Below are 14,177 nucleotides of genomic sequence, written 5' to 3' on the forward strand. Positions count from 1 at the left end.
AACAAATGCTCAAAAAGTGAAAAAAGCTAAAAAAATAGCAGTAAAAATCCTCCAAGCTACAGCACCAGAAACAGAAAAGAAAGTGTCCAAAAAAATACAGTTTTTCTTGAGAAACTAGAAGAAAAAATGCCCAAGAAAAGGCAAAACTTACATATACGAATGCTTATTTGAGCAAATAAATGAAGCTTTATGAAGCTTTATTTCTGGAATTTATTAATTATCATTGTCATTAAATTGAAGTTTGACAGATGACTTGATTATGTCATGAAAATTCAAAGACCATTTAACTTGGACTTGTCTTGGACTTCCACATCACTGACTTTGGACTCGACTTGGACTTGCTTGTCTTTGACTTGAGACTTGACTGAAAAGACTTGCAACTTACTTGTGACTTGCAAAGCAGTGACTTGGTCACACCTCTGTAAGACAGTTTGATTATTATTCGTCACTTTATCATTTCAGGTGCAGACATAAATAACGAAGGCTGCCACACAACTGCAAATACAAAAACTTTTTGCAGGAGTAACCTGTATTTTTATATTTCTGCATTTTAATTTATTTACAATAATTACTTTTATTACCCTGTCTAATTTTCTTTTCATTCTTGTGATGCCCTCAAGTTAGAAATTCAACTATATAAAGATAAAAATCCTAACGATACCACTGTTGTATTTAATAAAGCCGAAGGAACTGAACAGCCCCTGACTTGTCTGGTATAATAGCGCCGCCTGCAGGCCAAACGGTGAATACAGAAACTAAACTCGTTGATTTTTTTCATAGACAGTAAAACATGTTGTAGATTCCAACATCACAAAATATTGCTATTTTGATATAAATAAAGTTAGATACGTAAAATAAATGCATTACCTCTATGCATGATCGACGGACGGCGCCATCTTGGAAGATACCAATGGCTAAATAGGGACTACATATCTGGCGAGAGCCACTCCCGAAATGGCATTGTTTTCCCTCTATTGTGGAATTTGTATATGTTCAAGCATTTGTGAAAGAAGTAGAATTTATTTTAGCCCTCATAAGCTCTCTCTTATAAGCGCCTCGTGATTTACTTTCTTCTTCTTCTAAACGACACCCCCTTTTTTCTGATCACCGTGGTACAGTCGGCCAGTGTCATGGCGCTGCTAGGGAGACTGGCTGGAAAATGTTGTCGGTCTTTACTGTCTGAGCCCTCTAAAGGTCTTTTCTGTGGTGTTTTACAGCCGGTTTGGATTAAGAGCTGCGTTGGAGGTAAGAAATGACGTTAGCAAGTGTCCAGTTTGATCTAATTATCGTTATAATAAGGCGTTCATGTACAAAAATGAGAAGCAAACTAACAACAGTCCTCACGTCAGTGAAGTTCACAAACTAAATATGGGACTGCTTGTAGATTAAAATAATTTAAGATAGGCGTTGACGTGTTTTATTTTGAAATACCTATGTTGACATTTCTGTCTTGCTTGCTTGTAAAGGTCATTTGGTAAAGTAAAGAAGAGTCCGCCTTAAATCGTTTCACATCAAAACAATAGACGTTTTTGAAGTTTGATTTCAAGTTTTGGCATAAACTTGGAAGTGATTTGTTTAAAAATATGAATAAATGTATGTATTTCATTATCAGTGATGGATTATTCCACATTTCTCTCCTGCTTGTAGCCAAGAGACATTTATTGTCTGAAGATGTTGTAAAACTACAAGGTTTCCAGCAAAGTAAGCTGGCTGTGGCCCATCTTTTGACAGGATCAGAAGGTAACAAACCATAAATCCAAGAGCTGAGGATATATGTGATATTATCTTACATCTTTACCTGCATTCCACAGGAAATTACATCGATCTGTTCAAGCAAAAGATGCAAAGAAATGAGCTGATTCTCCGAGATGAGCTGAAGCTGCTCCTTCACTTGTGTCAGACTCCAGAGGAAATGCTGATAGCCAGGGATGCTATCTACAGGTGTTGTGTTGTCACAGAAACAAACTAGGGGAAGCCTTCTTCTCGTCAGGCTCCTGAAATATCTGATTCTTTGATTTACCTTGAAAGGTATAATGCAGAGAACCGTAACTTGTTGTATGGGGATTTCAAGTTTGGCCCTGTCTTCATGAGACTTTGCTACGAGATGGGTCTGGAGGAAATGGCTGCTGCAACAATAACAGATAATGTAAGAATAATAAGAAGTTTGACAAATGGCTGTAAATTATGTGTAAAACAGGAAATATTTTTTACATTTTTTTTGCAGGACATGAAAGGATTTTTCATTGACACGACATCCTTCAACATTGCCGCTGACATGTTGTTTATTAAAGGTTCTTATGAAAGTACGTGGCAGATACATTTGGCACTTTTAACTGTTACAATTGCACGTACATAACTTTTTATATTGTTCGCAGGTGCTATGGAAGTACTAAGAACCATGAGGGACCAACGTGTTCCATTTAACAAAGACACAGTGACGCTGGTGACTGCTATCTGCTATAAGCTGGTAATGCTTTCAAATATTTAATCCAAATTCTTTTAAATAAACTTCTGAAGATGTGAGCTCTTCTATAGTTTATGGTTTTAGGCTTTTGCACCTTGTGTTGTTTTCTTAGAACACTACAGAGTCCTACAAGATCTGCACTGGTCTGATAGAAGAGGAACAAACCAAAGGGCACTTCATCCCCCGACATGCATACTGCTTCGCTGTGGCATTAGCTCTAAGAAGGGTCAGCTGAATCTTTTATGCATGTATTATTTTTTTCTTTTAATTCTTTTAATACAACATATTTTTGTATTTCCCCCCAGAATGACCTACAAAAAGCTCAGTCACTATATTTACAAATTATGAGCTCCAAGGGCAAAATTTGCCAAAATTTTAAGGTAAAATGCAGATTTAAAGGAACCATTGTCAATATTTTCTTCACCTTTTTATGTATGTACTGTTTTTGTCTTTTAGGTTGTAATTCTAACAATGTCAGGAGAAGTCACAGAAGCAGTTTCGTTCCTCTCGGCAGCCATGTTACCTAAAAGCCCAACTTTTGTGAAGAAAATGGAGTTTTCTCAAGAGGTGGTAGGTAAAAAGGTTGATCTTGTTCACGTCTTTAGCTACAAGCAGTGGTGCACCCAGAACATTTTCACATGACCAAATTGGTCCCTGTGGAAACTGTGGGAATGTTTAGCCTGTAGTGGTGTATTGCAGTCCTCCTTTATTATTTTTCATTAAAAAACAAAAGGCCTATGCGTCTGTAGCGGAGGCAAATCGACGATTTTATCTGTTATGACCATGAAGATGTAATATTCTATATAAATATAAAATATTAACCTGCGAGGTCTTTATTGTAATTAATCAGAAGATTCTAGGATTTATTTCAGAAGAAGGTTCTTTTCTTTTTCAGTGATCAACCACACTTCGTGTTACTTCAAGAAAGAGTCAGGTTTATAAAAGTAAGAATTTATTTTTGTTAACAATTTAAAACATGACTAATTAAGGTTGGTTTATGCTTGACGCGTCCGCACGGCTCCGCGCAGCAAAATTGCGTCATTTTAACAACCACGCCCCTCCACCGTGCCTCCGCACGGCCCAAAATTTCCGCAACGCGCACCTAGGAAAATTTCTAACCACGCGGACGGTCCGACGTGGAAAAACATGGCGGACCGGCAAGAACTAGTATGGCAGAGGTTCGTAAATACAGACATTTGTATGATTCAGCTCTCAGAGATCACCGTGATCAACATGTTGTTAATAATTCTTGAAGAGAAATGGCTCGCACTGTCGGAAAAGACGAGAACGCTGTTAAAAATGCTGAAATGCCGTGTTGTAAACAGTAATTTCTACTTCTACTATGGTGTAGTGTTGGATGCATGCCGTAGAGCTCCATGCTGCCCCCTACAGTTTGGGAGAATATTGGCTCACCGCAGAGACGAGCCGCACGAACCATAAACGCTGCAAGTTGTGAAGCGCGTTCCATCCGCGAGCCGCATCACCAAGCGGAAAGTGAATGCGTCAAGCATAAACCAAGCTTTAGTTAACTATTATTTACTGTGAATGGATGGAGCCAAAGGTAAGGTCTGGAACCTATGTGTGGATGTGATATCAGCCAGAGCTTTCTTATCAAAATGAGCTGAGTTCTGGATGTAAAAGAATTTGGTCTGCGTTAAACTATGAAGTTGTTATCGTCAGAAGCACATTCAGGCGCAATCTCTCTGTGCTCTACCTCACCCTGTGATGTCATGGTGGTCTTTTCTGGAGGAAGAGTGGGGAGCCCAATAATTTTTCCAGTGGTGGTTATGGCCCCTTCTGGCCACCTCTTGAGGGTGCCACTGCCTACAAGTAACTTAAATGCAGGGAATGCTCCCATAAGCAGTGTTAGCTTGGTTCTGTAATCCGGTCAGTGGAAAATCACATCAAGTTTGAGAAACATCCAGATTGTTTCATAATCATTCAGAACAAAATGATAATCGACTCCGTGACTTCTCATCGCTGCTTCAGGTGGATTTGCTTCGTTTGCGGAGCGACGGCAGGCCAATTAAAGGGAAAGTAGACGAGATCGTAACTCAGCTGGAAAGAGGCGGTCAAGTGACTCAGCAAACCCTTGATGAGATGCTGTGTCATGCCCCCACTGGGAAGAGGAAACCGGCGCTGTTGGAGGAGGTGAGCAGGAAAAGCCGAAGGACTCTGAGACCTCTTCAGTTCACTTTGTTATCAGAGTGAGTCCTGGACCAAGTCAGAATCGGCCGACCTGTATGTTCATCGTGAGCTGATACGGACCGTCAGGGCTCTTCTTGTTGCCTCATTTCTATTATCAGTGTTCTAGATTCACTTCTGAAGCAAGCACAAAGATGTAGAGGAGAAAAACGCACTAGAATGACCATTTTATTTTCCTTCTACATGATAAAACTTCCACACCCTTTACAACAGAGTATCAGCTGTAACTAACTTATATCTAAGCTGCCCTTAAAGAAATCTGACTAAGTTCACACTTGTGTCATTTAAAGTTGTTGGCAGGTACTTTATTTAAATTGCATATGTAAATCTAAGGTAGCATATAGTCTTGAGTGGTGTTGGTAATCTGCAGATACATTATCAACCTGAACACCCACAGTCTGCAGGCATGTCTTTGGACTCGTGGCTTTCCTGACACAACTAAAAATGGTCCCTGGAAGAAGAGAAACATCATGTTAGATGTGCTTGCTGATAAATGTCAGGAGTCCTTTTCTGAAACTGTGTTTGAACAGACTCTGGGAGTGTAAATGAGAGATGTGTGAGACGACGTATGAAAGGTTTAGTAATAAAAACAAAAGAAAAAGAATAAAGGAATGCTTTTGTTTATTTCATGTTGTGCACTCAATTTGAAGTCATTATCTTAAAGATCTATTTAGTTTTTCAAAGAGAGAAGAGGGATATTTATTTATACAAAAATTAATGAAATTGAGTCCAAGTTTAGGTTTTTTGATGTTTTCAAATCTTAAACCTTATTTTTTTATCTTCCACATTTAATTCACTTTCTTTTGTTGCACAAATGTTTAATGCAGCTATCTGGAGGACATTAAGTTTATAGGTGCACCTTAAACAACCAAGTAAATATTTTATTTTGGATATTTTTCTATTTCTCATTCTGAAACACATAACTCAGTGATTTCTGAAAGTCCTGTATGAGGTATGTTGGGCAGTGGGTAGATATCCTTTAATACAAATAGCTGTTATTTAACTTTTAAGAATATTATGAATGTGGTTTTATAATTACCGGTATAGCATTGTGCTTTGTGTACAGTTTCTAAACAAGTGAGCATTTTGACCACATCTTTTTTATGCATATATCCAACCCCATACTGTGGATGCTATTTAAGTATATTTCTTTCCTTTTGAAATATAAGTTGCTTTTATTTCTAAATTTCAAGATATTATTCCCAGTTTAACTAAATTTCATTTTACATTTAGTTGTGTGATGATTACACACACACACACACACACACTTGTCTTGTATTTGTTGTGAGGACCGTCGTCCATTCATTCTACTGACTGGATTGTGCCTAACCATACCCAGTCTATTCCTAACCCTAACCTTAACTTAAACTTAGGCCCTGTCCACACGTAGCCGGGGATCTGCCAAAACGTAGATATTTTCCTACGTTTTGGCCTGTCATCCACACGAAAACTGAGTTTTTTCACACGAAAACGGATCTTTTTAAAAACTCCGGCCAAAGTGAAGATCTGCGTTTTCTCCGTTTTGGGTGTCTGCGTGTGGACAGACACAAAACCGGAGTTTTAAGGTCCGCAACGTCACTTTCCGCGACACAAAAATGCTGACATCACGTGTGCGACATGTGTTTACACTATCCGGCATCACGGAAGCCTTCAGAGCTGCGCTCTGTCACTACCCGATCCATCAATTGTCCAAGCGCTTTCTGCTTGTTTGTTTTTGCAAGCGGAATTACTGCTCCTTGCGGAAGACCACAGACGAAGGATGAGGTTAAGAACGGGGGAAGTACTGCCGCCTACAGGTCTGGCATGTCCTTAACGTATTTATCTGGGTACGTGTGGACAGTTTGTTTTTAAAACGCGGTGGTGTGGATGCAAGTTTTTGGAGGGGCGGATATTCGTTTTTAAAAAAACCCGGCTACGTGTGGACTAGGCCTTAATTCACACCATACCTGAAACTGATGAATAAAGCTATGTAACACTAACCAAAGTGATAGCCAGGGAAAATGTCCTCAGTTTGCAGGTAAAAAGCTTGTCATTGGTCCTCACTTTGATACATAGACAAATACACACACACGCACGTGTTCATCTGTGATTTTTTTACACACAATTCCTTTGTAAAAATAAATCTGATTTGTTGTTAGAGACTAACAATTGTTCACAAAATCTATCAATATTGGGAAGTTTTCATCCCATTCTCTTATCTAAGAAAACAAAAGATCACCCCATTCCTTTAACCCTCCCACTGTCTTTATGGGTGACCCCGCGAGGAAAGTTGACCACTGAGCACACCCATCATCAGGACAGTGGGAGGGTTAAGGGTTAAACATACTTTACAGCATTCATGTAAACAAATATGACGCACATCAAGTGCCTCCCACAATGCACCGCGCCCGTCGGGCAGAGCAGAGCTACGTCCCTGAAGAACAACTAAACCGCTCATTTCTACCGGACCAGACTTGTGTTAACTTGTTGAAATAGTTAGGAAGCGCACTAAAGTTCTTTATTTCAGTTTAAGAGACCGAATGAGAGTCGAGGATACGTGATATCCACTCCTAGCGGCAGCTGGTGGCGATGCTTCTGACCATCAGCTAGCCGCTTAGCTAGTCGCCAGTGACGGGAGAAGCTGCTGGTGACACCCGGCATCAGACACGAAAACAAAGGGAGGAAGAAAGTAGACTGAAGAAAAACGGGTATTTGTGAAATTGGGTTTTGTGTAGCTTTAGGAAACGCAACACAATGAGCACCGAAGAGACAGCAGCCCCCAACAAAGCCGCTACTCCTGAAGATGATGGCATGACTTGGTGGTATAGATGGCTCTGCAAGATAGCCGGCGTTTTGGGAGGAATATGTAAGTAGATGAGCAATCCCACACAAGCCAAACCTTTAGCTACACGTAGTTTAATTATTTTCTGACACGTGTGAGAAATCTTTGTCATTTTCTCTCGACTTTACGTTAATTGTGAGGCTGAGAGCAGACTGATCTGACTGCAGCAGCCTCTGTGGGCTTGCTTACTCATCATTAGCTGTTTATTCTTAAATAAAGTGATCATGAACTCAACCGTCTGAGAAAACAGCCAGCTCCGTCTGAGAGTGAGATAGATGTGATTAAATGCTTGAGCTGCAGCCTTTCCAGCAGCATTGCAGCTCAGTGACACCAGAGTCCCTGTATCACATTAACCACTGCATATTCAATGGCTCCTGTATTATTGAGGAGGCTGTATGGTTTAAAGGAGCAGGATCTGCTGTGTGAGGGATAATAGAGGACTGCTCATGTCATGTTTAAGCTGATGTCAGATCCATAAACACAATAAAGATCTTTTTTCTTTTGTGTTTAGATAGATGACTCCCTTTTAGCTGCACAGTGTGACAAGGCTACAACTGGGTAGTGGTTGTATTTTATCTACATACTGTTAGGGTTCGGGTATACTGATTCATTTATTCTAAATGACACAGTTGGTATTGGGTGGGAAACGCTGCTTTGGTTTTACCAATTGTTCCTTGTTTTGTGCTGAACACGCAGCCTGTGCCATCTCAGGGGTGTGGAACTGTGTCACCGTGAACCCTTTAAACATTGCTGCCGGAGTTTGGATGGTGTAAGTACTTACATCTGTCTCACTTTACTGTTTAAATCTTCTTAATCATGTTTCACAAAAACATAATAGAGAATTTAATGTAGTATATTAATTATATGCCTACAAGTCACTCTTGCAGGAACTGTGTAGACTGAACTGTAGTTGGGATGATTCTGTACCTGATGCTTTCCAGAAGGAATGGGAGAAATGGTTGAGAGATTTGGAAAATTTAACAGATTTCCAAATCGGCAGATGCCTTAAGCCAGAAGGGTTCGGAAAGGTAATCGGCGCACAAATGCATCACTTCTCTGATGCAAGCGAAAGTGGGTACGGTACAGCTACTTACCTCAGACTCAGAAACGACAAGGAAGAGATGCATGTTTCATTTCTATTTGGCAAGGCTAGAGTAGCCCCGTTGAAACCTGTTAGAGAAAAGATAAAAAAGAAAAGAAGAAAAACAAGGAGGAAAAAAAAGAAAAAAGGATGGATCAGGGAGTACTTGCTACCAATGCAGGAAAAAAGGGTTAGAAGTGGGAGACATAGTAGTGGTTATGGACTACACCACTCCTAGAGGATCATGGGTGTTAGGGAAAGCCCTTAAAATGTTTCCTGACAAGAAGGGCTTGGTTCGAGTAGTTCGCCTTCAAACCAAGACTAACATTATCGAGAGACCAATAACTAAGCAATGTTTAGTGTGTGAAGGGGAAACTTAGGTTCAAAAGGTATTACGGGTCTTTTGGTTTGTGTGTATTTTATTGTGTATTGTTTTTTTTTTTTTTTTTTTTATAATGGCTCCTGTAATTTAAGTTATTGTAATTGCTATGTCTTCTGCTATGCGCAATTAGGGGCTGGCGTGTAGGAGCCATATGTGTCATTTTCTTTCTGCATACCTGAGAGGAGGCTTGGCCTCATTTGATTGGTCAATTGATTATCGAAGCACCGCCTACTTAAGCAGACACTGATTAGACTCAGGGGTTGCTGTGATGGGACAAACAGTTTCTTACTGTGTGGCGAAGACTGTGGCTGTGTGTAACGGACTCTGCGGACTGTCATTGGGGCAAGTAACGCATTCACTGAAAACCACTTTAACTGCTGTAAATGGATCATGGACATTTTGGAACAAGACGAAATAATAAACATCATCGGAAATAAACACAAGCTGCAATTCTTTTAAACACACGTAAAGACCACCACCCGCAACAGTAACCAGTAGTGCCAGTGTATAGGGCATTGGTATTACATAGTATATTGTTTTAGTAATCACGGTAAACATCTAGCTTTGTTCTATTATTTTTAATTTATGTTATTTATGAAACTGTAGTTAGTATAGTTATGTCAAGAGCCTGGCCTGATAAAGACAATTAAACGTAAACAGTTTGGCACATTTTAGCTGACTTCATCTTTTAAGGCTGTGTTGAGACATTGATGCTGAGACCACACGTTTCTCAGATCTTTATGTTGTCTTTATTTTTCCAATTCATGATCAGTGATATCTGTCTTTACTGACCGCGGGCCTTCTCTCTTCACAGTTTGCATCATTTCTATCTGAGTCAAGCGGTTTGCTTGTGTTGGTCTTGGTTTGGTTTTATTGTACAAGGACCGCTCAAAAGACAGTGTTACATGTAAGGGCGCTGCAGCCTTTGTTTTGTGCAGAGGTTTTCTAGCCAGAGGCTAATTTGCAAACCTAGTCCTTGGTTGGATTTTAGAGACAATAGCAGTTATTTACTTCAGTAGCTTCCAAACCTTTCCGCTTCACACCCACAAAATAACTAAAACAAAGCTTTTGAACACTGAATAGCACCAGTTACACTATTACGATTAATAATAAGAATAAACAATGTGTTTGAAGTCATAAAAACTATTTACATCTTTTTATGATGATTTTGTTTTTCTAACGATCTTAGTGGTGAAAATGTGGTATCAGCCATCAGGACAGTTTTTTATTGTATTTCCTGACCTGTTGACAGGAGTCGGATCAACACAAACTCGCCCGTCGCTGCAGGTTACTAACATGTTCAGCGCCGTTTGTGCTTGTAGTTGGATCATTCCATCTTCTGATGAAGCCTCTGTGTGTTTGCTTGCGTGTTTTTGCTGAAATATGAAGCCCTGACATGTTACTAGTGTGACCACTCAACAGTTGAGTCATTGTCTAGTTGAATTTCAGTTTTTTTAAGATGAACGTGCACATATCAATTCTCTGCTCTGTTGTGTCTGCGACTCCTCCTCCTCCTCCTCTGCAGGTTGAATGCCTTCGTGCTGTTCCTTTGTGAGGTCCCGTTCTGCTGCCAGTTTGTAGAGTTTGCAAATGCCGTTGCAGCGCGAGCAGACAAACTCAAGCCCTGGCAGAAATCCTTCTTTTACTGCGGGTGAGAACAACTCCACTCCACCATGCTGTTACCGAGATCTCCTCCTGGCTTTAGGAAAAGACGTATTTATGGGTTGTGGACATTTCTGTTCTGCGTAAACTAAACGTCCATCTTTCCACTGTCTCACGCTTCCCGACACCAGGATGGCGCTGTTTCCTGTGTTTCTGAGCTTCTCCTTCACCACCTTGTTCGGGAACGCCATCGCCTTTGCCACGGGAGTTCTGTACGGCCTCGCCTCTTTAGGCAAAAAGTGAGACATCTTTATTTCACCAGTTAATGATAACAGAAAATACAAATACTCATGTTTCTGTGTGTTCCAATCACGTCACACCCCATTAAAAGGCTCCTCCGTTAAACGCACTACACCACTCTCTAATCTGTTAACTATGTTGTTATTAACGATCTTCATATTTGCTAATCAACTCCTGACTCGTTGAGGCGATAATCTTCCTGAACCACCTGCTTTTGCTTCGTCCCGCCTTTCCCTTTTGACATGACCTCTTTTACTCCCACCCTTCCTTTGCATCCCGTCGTCCCTCCCTGTGTCTCTCTCTATCAGGGGAGACGCGGTAACCTACGCCCGACTGCAGCATCAGAAACGGGGTGATGAAGAGAGGATGGCAGAGACGGCAAACGGCGCTCCAGAGTGACTCGTCACCTTTCCCTCATTCTCCCTCGTCGCCCACCCGCCCGCCCATCCCACCCCTCCCTTAGTGTTTTATCTTACACTACAAAGAGTTGTGATGTGTATTTATTTACCTATTTGCTGCATTCTGACCCAATTCAGTTAATAGTTTGCACCTGAAGTGAACGACTGGGATTCGTCATTGTGACACGATACCTTTCAAGTATGTTTTGATTTCTCCTTGTTAAACTTTATTTGATGAAGCTCGGTTGTCTTTGGCCCCCCCGAAGCCTTTCAGCAAAACCCGAGTTTAGCCTGAGCTTCTATATGTTGACTTTTAGGCTGTGGTTCGGCGCTGTGTGATGGGGAGTGCAGTGCGTAGTAATGAAGTCCACTGATGCACCGAGCTGCTGTGTTGTCCTACATTTGGAAGCTTAGTCCAGTTCAGCTAGCCAACCAGAGTAGGAGGAACTGTCGCCTTTGGTTAAACATGAGGGACAAAATCCCCAAAACCGAAAGAGCCAAGTCAACAGAAAACACCAGCAGAAATGATTTACTACGGTCAGTGTTCCTGGCTCAAAGTTTCATGCATGTTTTCATTCAATGAATGCAAACCAGCTAGCTAGAATTTGATTGGCGGTGTTGAATGTCTGAATTCTGCATAATCAGCCCACAAAGTGCTGCGAATGTTTAAATAAACATATTTTTGATTGAATGAACAAAGCAGACCTATCAGAACATGTTTTAAGGCTGATGCAGGTCAGACTAGATGTTTGCCGGAAGCTAAAGGAAACATTGAAGCACAGAAGTGTTCAGATTTGATCTCGTTTAATGTTGGCACCGTGTGTGTCCATACATGTGTGTGTTACCTGCTGCAGAAGAGCACGCAGTACTGTTTTTACCTGTCCGTTAGCAACATACCGTATGAGCACTTAAAACAAATTTTAATGAAAGTCTTTGCTGAATGTACGTCTACAACCGATTCATGATGGCTGCCAAAGCGACTCAGCGTTAGCATATACACACATGGCTGTGTTTCCGGCAGTTATACAGGTGTTGAGCTAAACGTTGGGGTGTTTGTAGCTGAGATTCACAACGCTTGTAACGCTAACAGACTTAAACGGCTATAATAATAGATGATCTTTGCTTAAATCTGTGGCATGAAGTGCGTTTGGTGATTCCTGTTAGTTTGGCCTTTTTGTTTGTACTTGAACTGTTCTGTTAAGTCTTGGGGAAAACGGTTTTAAAATACTCCGCTACACTACAGATGTGAGGAAAAAGGACGTCCAGTGTTTTCTAAGGGTTTTCATAGTTTAATCTTATAAAATGTACTTTTCTTAACTGGTTTTTGTTTTCAGTGTTTCTGGTTTAGTTTGTGATGGACTCATCTGTCACTTTAGTGTTTTGATCTAATGAGCTTTGAATATGTGTTGATTAAAAATCGTGATACAAGACAAGTGTCACTAAGAAGAAAAGCTATTTTGCAGCCCGTTGACACGCATACAGTTGTGGAGCAGAAGCTCGAGGGTGTTTGTAAACACGAGGAGGTAGAAGGGATTCTTCTTTCATAAGGGAATGTATCGTGTATTTCCAAAGATAAGAGACCTTTGATCTTATGATTTAGTGCTTTAAGCTTTTATATTTGAGTCTTTGAATGGAGTTAAAGCTCATCCTGCTGCACTAACCTTCAGGTAACATTCAGAGCATGACTCAGCATGTTTACTGTACAGCAGAATGGCGCGGGACTAGAACATGAACTCGTTTGTACGTTTTCTGCTCAGCTGCTGATTTCTCCATGTTTATTATTTTTATTAGGATATTTATTAGGTGCAATGATAACATGGGGGAGAGATGTGGTTCAGGGACCTATCAGCCATGGATTATACCTCTAGCGGTCTCGTCGTGTTTCTTAATCGCCCCCTAGTGAATGATCTGTTACATGAATGCTTTGGTCGGCCCACATCTGCAGCTGTTTGTGTCTGAAGTCTTTTGCCGTTGAAGCTCTCAGGTATCAGGACTGTGAAATTCTCTTGAGTCGATTAAAACATTTTACCTGCAAACGTGGTGTCTATACCACACCAGTGATGCGTCACAGCCCAACACTACACAACCCTTCGCCCTTTTCTTTTTTCCCCAGACGTTTTGTTGTCGTTGACCTACTGACTGGGTTTGGTACCAGTAACGTGTGTGTGTGTGTGTGTGTGTTGTGAATTCTGATCCTGTTTTGGATTTGTGAATAAAACAAACTTGCTAATACGACCATGTTTTGTGCTTTCTCTACTTTTAAAACCATCCACAGACGGGCATTTATCTTGAGATCAATAAAACCAGGTGTGTCAATAAAGTGACCCGGGGCCCTGGGCCCCTTCTGAATGGGTGGAATGTTCTCACTTCAGCAGGTTGATCAACATTTTCTAACTTTTATAAATTCAGATTTCTATTAATGTGACGGCTGTTTTTGCGCTGGACAGGAAGAACGTCTAGATACATTTATTTTCCCAATAAAACAATCCAACTCTTGCAGCCTATGAAGTTTGATTTGATGATTGTGGTCCTCTTGAAAAATGTGGACACCCCTCATTTAAAATTTTTATGATTTTTATAAATGTCTGGTGTTTAGTTATGAATTACAGATGTCACATTAAATATTTACAAAAAATGGAGCGAATATTCAAAAACAGCATGGCGATCCAGTGAAAACCTCAAATTTAATTATGAATCTTTTAAACAATATTTTCTCTACTTGTGCTACTTAAGGTGAAAGTCTTCATAAAGATATTTTAAAACATTAAAATGTAATTAATTTACTTTAAGTCCCAACTGCCTAAAATCCCTAACCCTAAAAAGTACTTTTCTCAAGAATTTATGGCAGAAGTTCTGGCCAAATGTGTCTTTTTATTTGTGCTTTAAAAAGACAATTTTACATCCTACTTTGTTTATCTATTTAT

The 14,177-nt window shown here is 40.3% G+C and overlaps 2 protein-coding genes across 8 annotated transcripts; both read left to right on the forward strand.

Annotated features, from left to right (window-relative positions):
• The first annotated feature begins 1,113 nt into the window (after positions 1–1,113).
• On the forward strand, positions 1,114–5,293 carry ptcd2 (pentatricopeptide repeat domain 2). Of its 4 annotated transcripts, XM_070552405.1 has the most exons (11): positions 1,114–1,245; positions 1,648–1,740; positions 1,812–1,941; positions 2,029–2,146; positions 2,225–2,303; positions 2,376–2,467; positions 2,577–2,690; positions 2,770–2,844; positions 2,921–3,034; positions 3,360–3,408; positions 4,454–4,592. In XM_070552405.1, the coding sequence occupies exons 1-10, from the start codon at positions 1,131–1,133 to the stop codon at positions 3,360–3,362; spliced, it is 933 nt and encodes a 310-aa protein (XP_070408506.1). In that variant the 5' UTR covers positions 1,114–1,130; the 3' UTR covers positions 3,363–3,408; positions 4,454–4,592. The 4 variants fall into 4 exon arrangements, with proteins under 4 accessions (XP_070408506.1, XP_054600480.2, XP_015798520.3 ...); XM_054744505.2 differs by lacking the exon at positions 3,360–3,408 and having other exon boundaries at positions 2,921–3,038; positions 4,454–5,293; XM_015943034.3 differs by lacking the exon at positions 3,360–3,408 and having other exon boundaries at positions 4,454–5,293.
• A 600-nt stretch (positions 5,294–5,893) lies between these two features.
• Positions 5,894–13,488, forward strand: cacfd1 (calcium channel flower domain containing 1). Of its 4 annotated transcripts, none has more exons than XM_070552406.1 (6): positions 5,894–6,495; positions 7,384–7,514; positions 8,187–8,259; positions 10,479–10,604; positions 10,747–10,854; positions 11,164–13,488. In XM_070552406.1, the coding sequence occupies exons 1-6, from the start codon at positions 6,287–6,289 to the stop codon at positions 11,252–11,254; spliced, it is 738 nt and encodes a 245-aa protein (XP_070408507.1). In that variant the 5' UTR covers positions 5,894–6,286; the 3' UTR covers positions 11,255–13,488. The 4 variants fall into 4 exon arrangements, with proteins under 4 accessions (XP_070408507.1, XP_070408508.1, XP_070408509.1 ...); XM_070552407.1 differs by having other exon boundaries at positions 5,894–6,465; XM_070552408.1 differs by lacking the exon at positions 11,164–13,488 and adding an exon at positions 10,947–11,157.
• Positions 13,489–14,177: the final 689 nt, after the last annotated feature.

Source organism: Nothobranchius furzeri, chromosome 6, assembly GCF_043380555.1.
Source record: "Nothobranchius furzeri strain GRZ-AD chromosome 6, NfurGRZ-RIMD1, whole genome shotgun sequence".
NCBI lineage: Eukaryota > Metazoa > Chordata > Actinopteri > Cyprinodontiformes > Nothobranchiidae > Nothobranchius > Nothobranchius furzeri.

What these genes read in the sequence shown, in the direction of transcription:
- ptcd2 (XM_015943034.3), top strand. Translation starts at nt 1,131, where the DNA reads ATGGCGCTGCTAGGGAGACTGGCTGGAAAATGTTGTCGGTCTTTACTG. An exon ending in GATTAAGAGCTGCGTTGGAG is followed by an intron (nt 1,246 to 1,647) that starts GTAAGAAATGAC and finishes TCCTGCTTGTAG; the next exon opens with CCAAGAGACATTTATTGTCT. An exon ending in AAATTTGCCAAAATTTTAAG is followed by an intron (nt 2,845 to 2,920) that starts GTAAAATGCAGA and finishes TTTGTCTTTTAG; the next exon opens with GTTGTAATTCTAACAATGTC.
- cacfd1 (XM_070552406.1), top strand. Translation starts at nt 6,287, where the DNA reads ATGTGTTTACACTATCCGGCATCACGGAAGCCTTCAGAGCTGCGCTCT. An exon ending in TCCTTAACGTATTTATCTGG is followed by an intron (nt 6,496 to 7,383) that starts GTACGTGTGGAC and finishes GGTTTTGTGTAG; the next exon opens with CTTTAGGAAACGCAACACAA. An exon ending in CGGCGTTTTGGGAGGAATAT is followed by an intron (nt 7,515 to 8,186) that starts GTAAGTAGATGA and finishes CTGAACACGCAG; the next exon opens with CCTGTGCCATCTCAGGGGTG.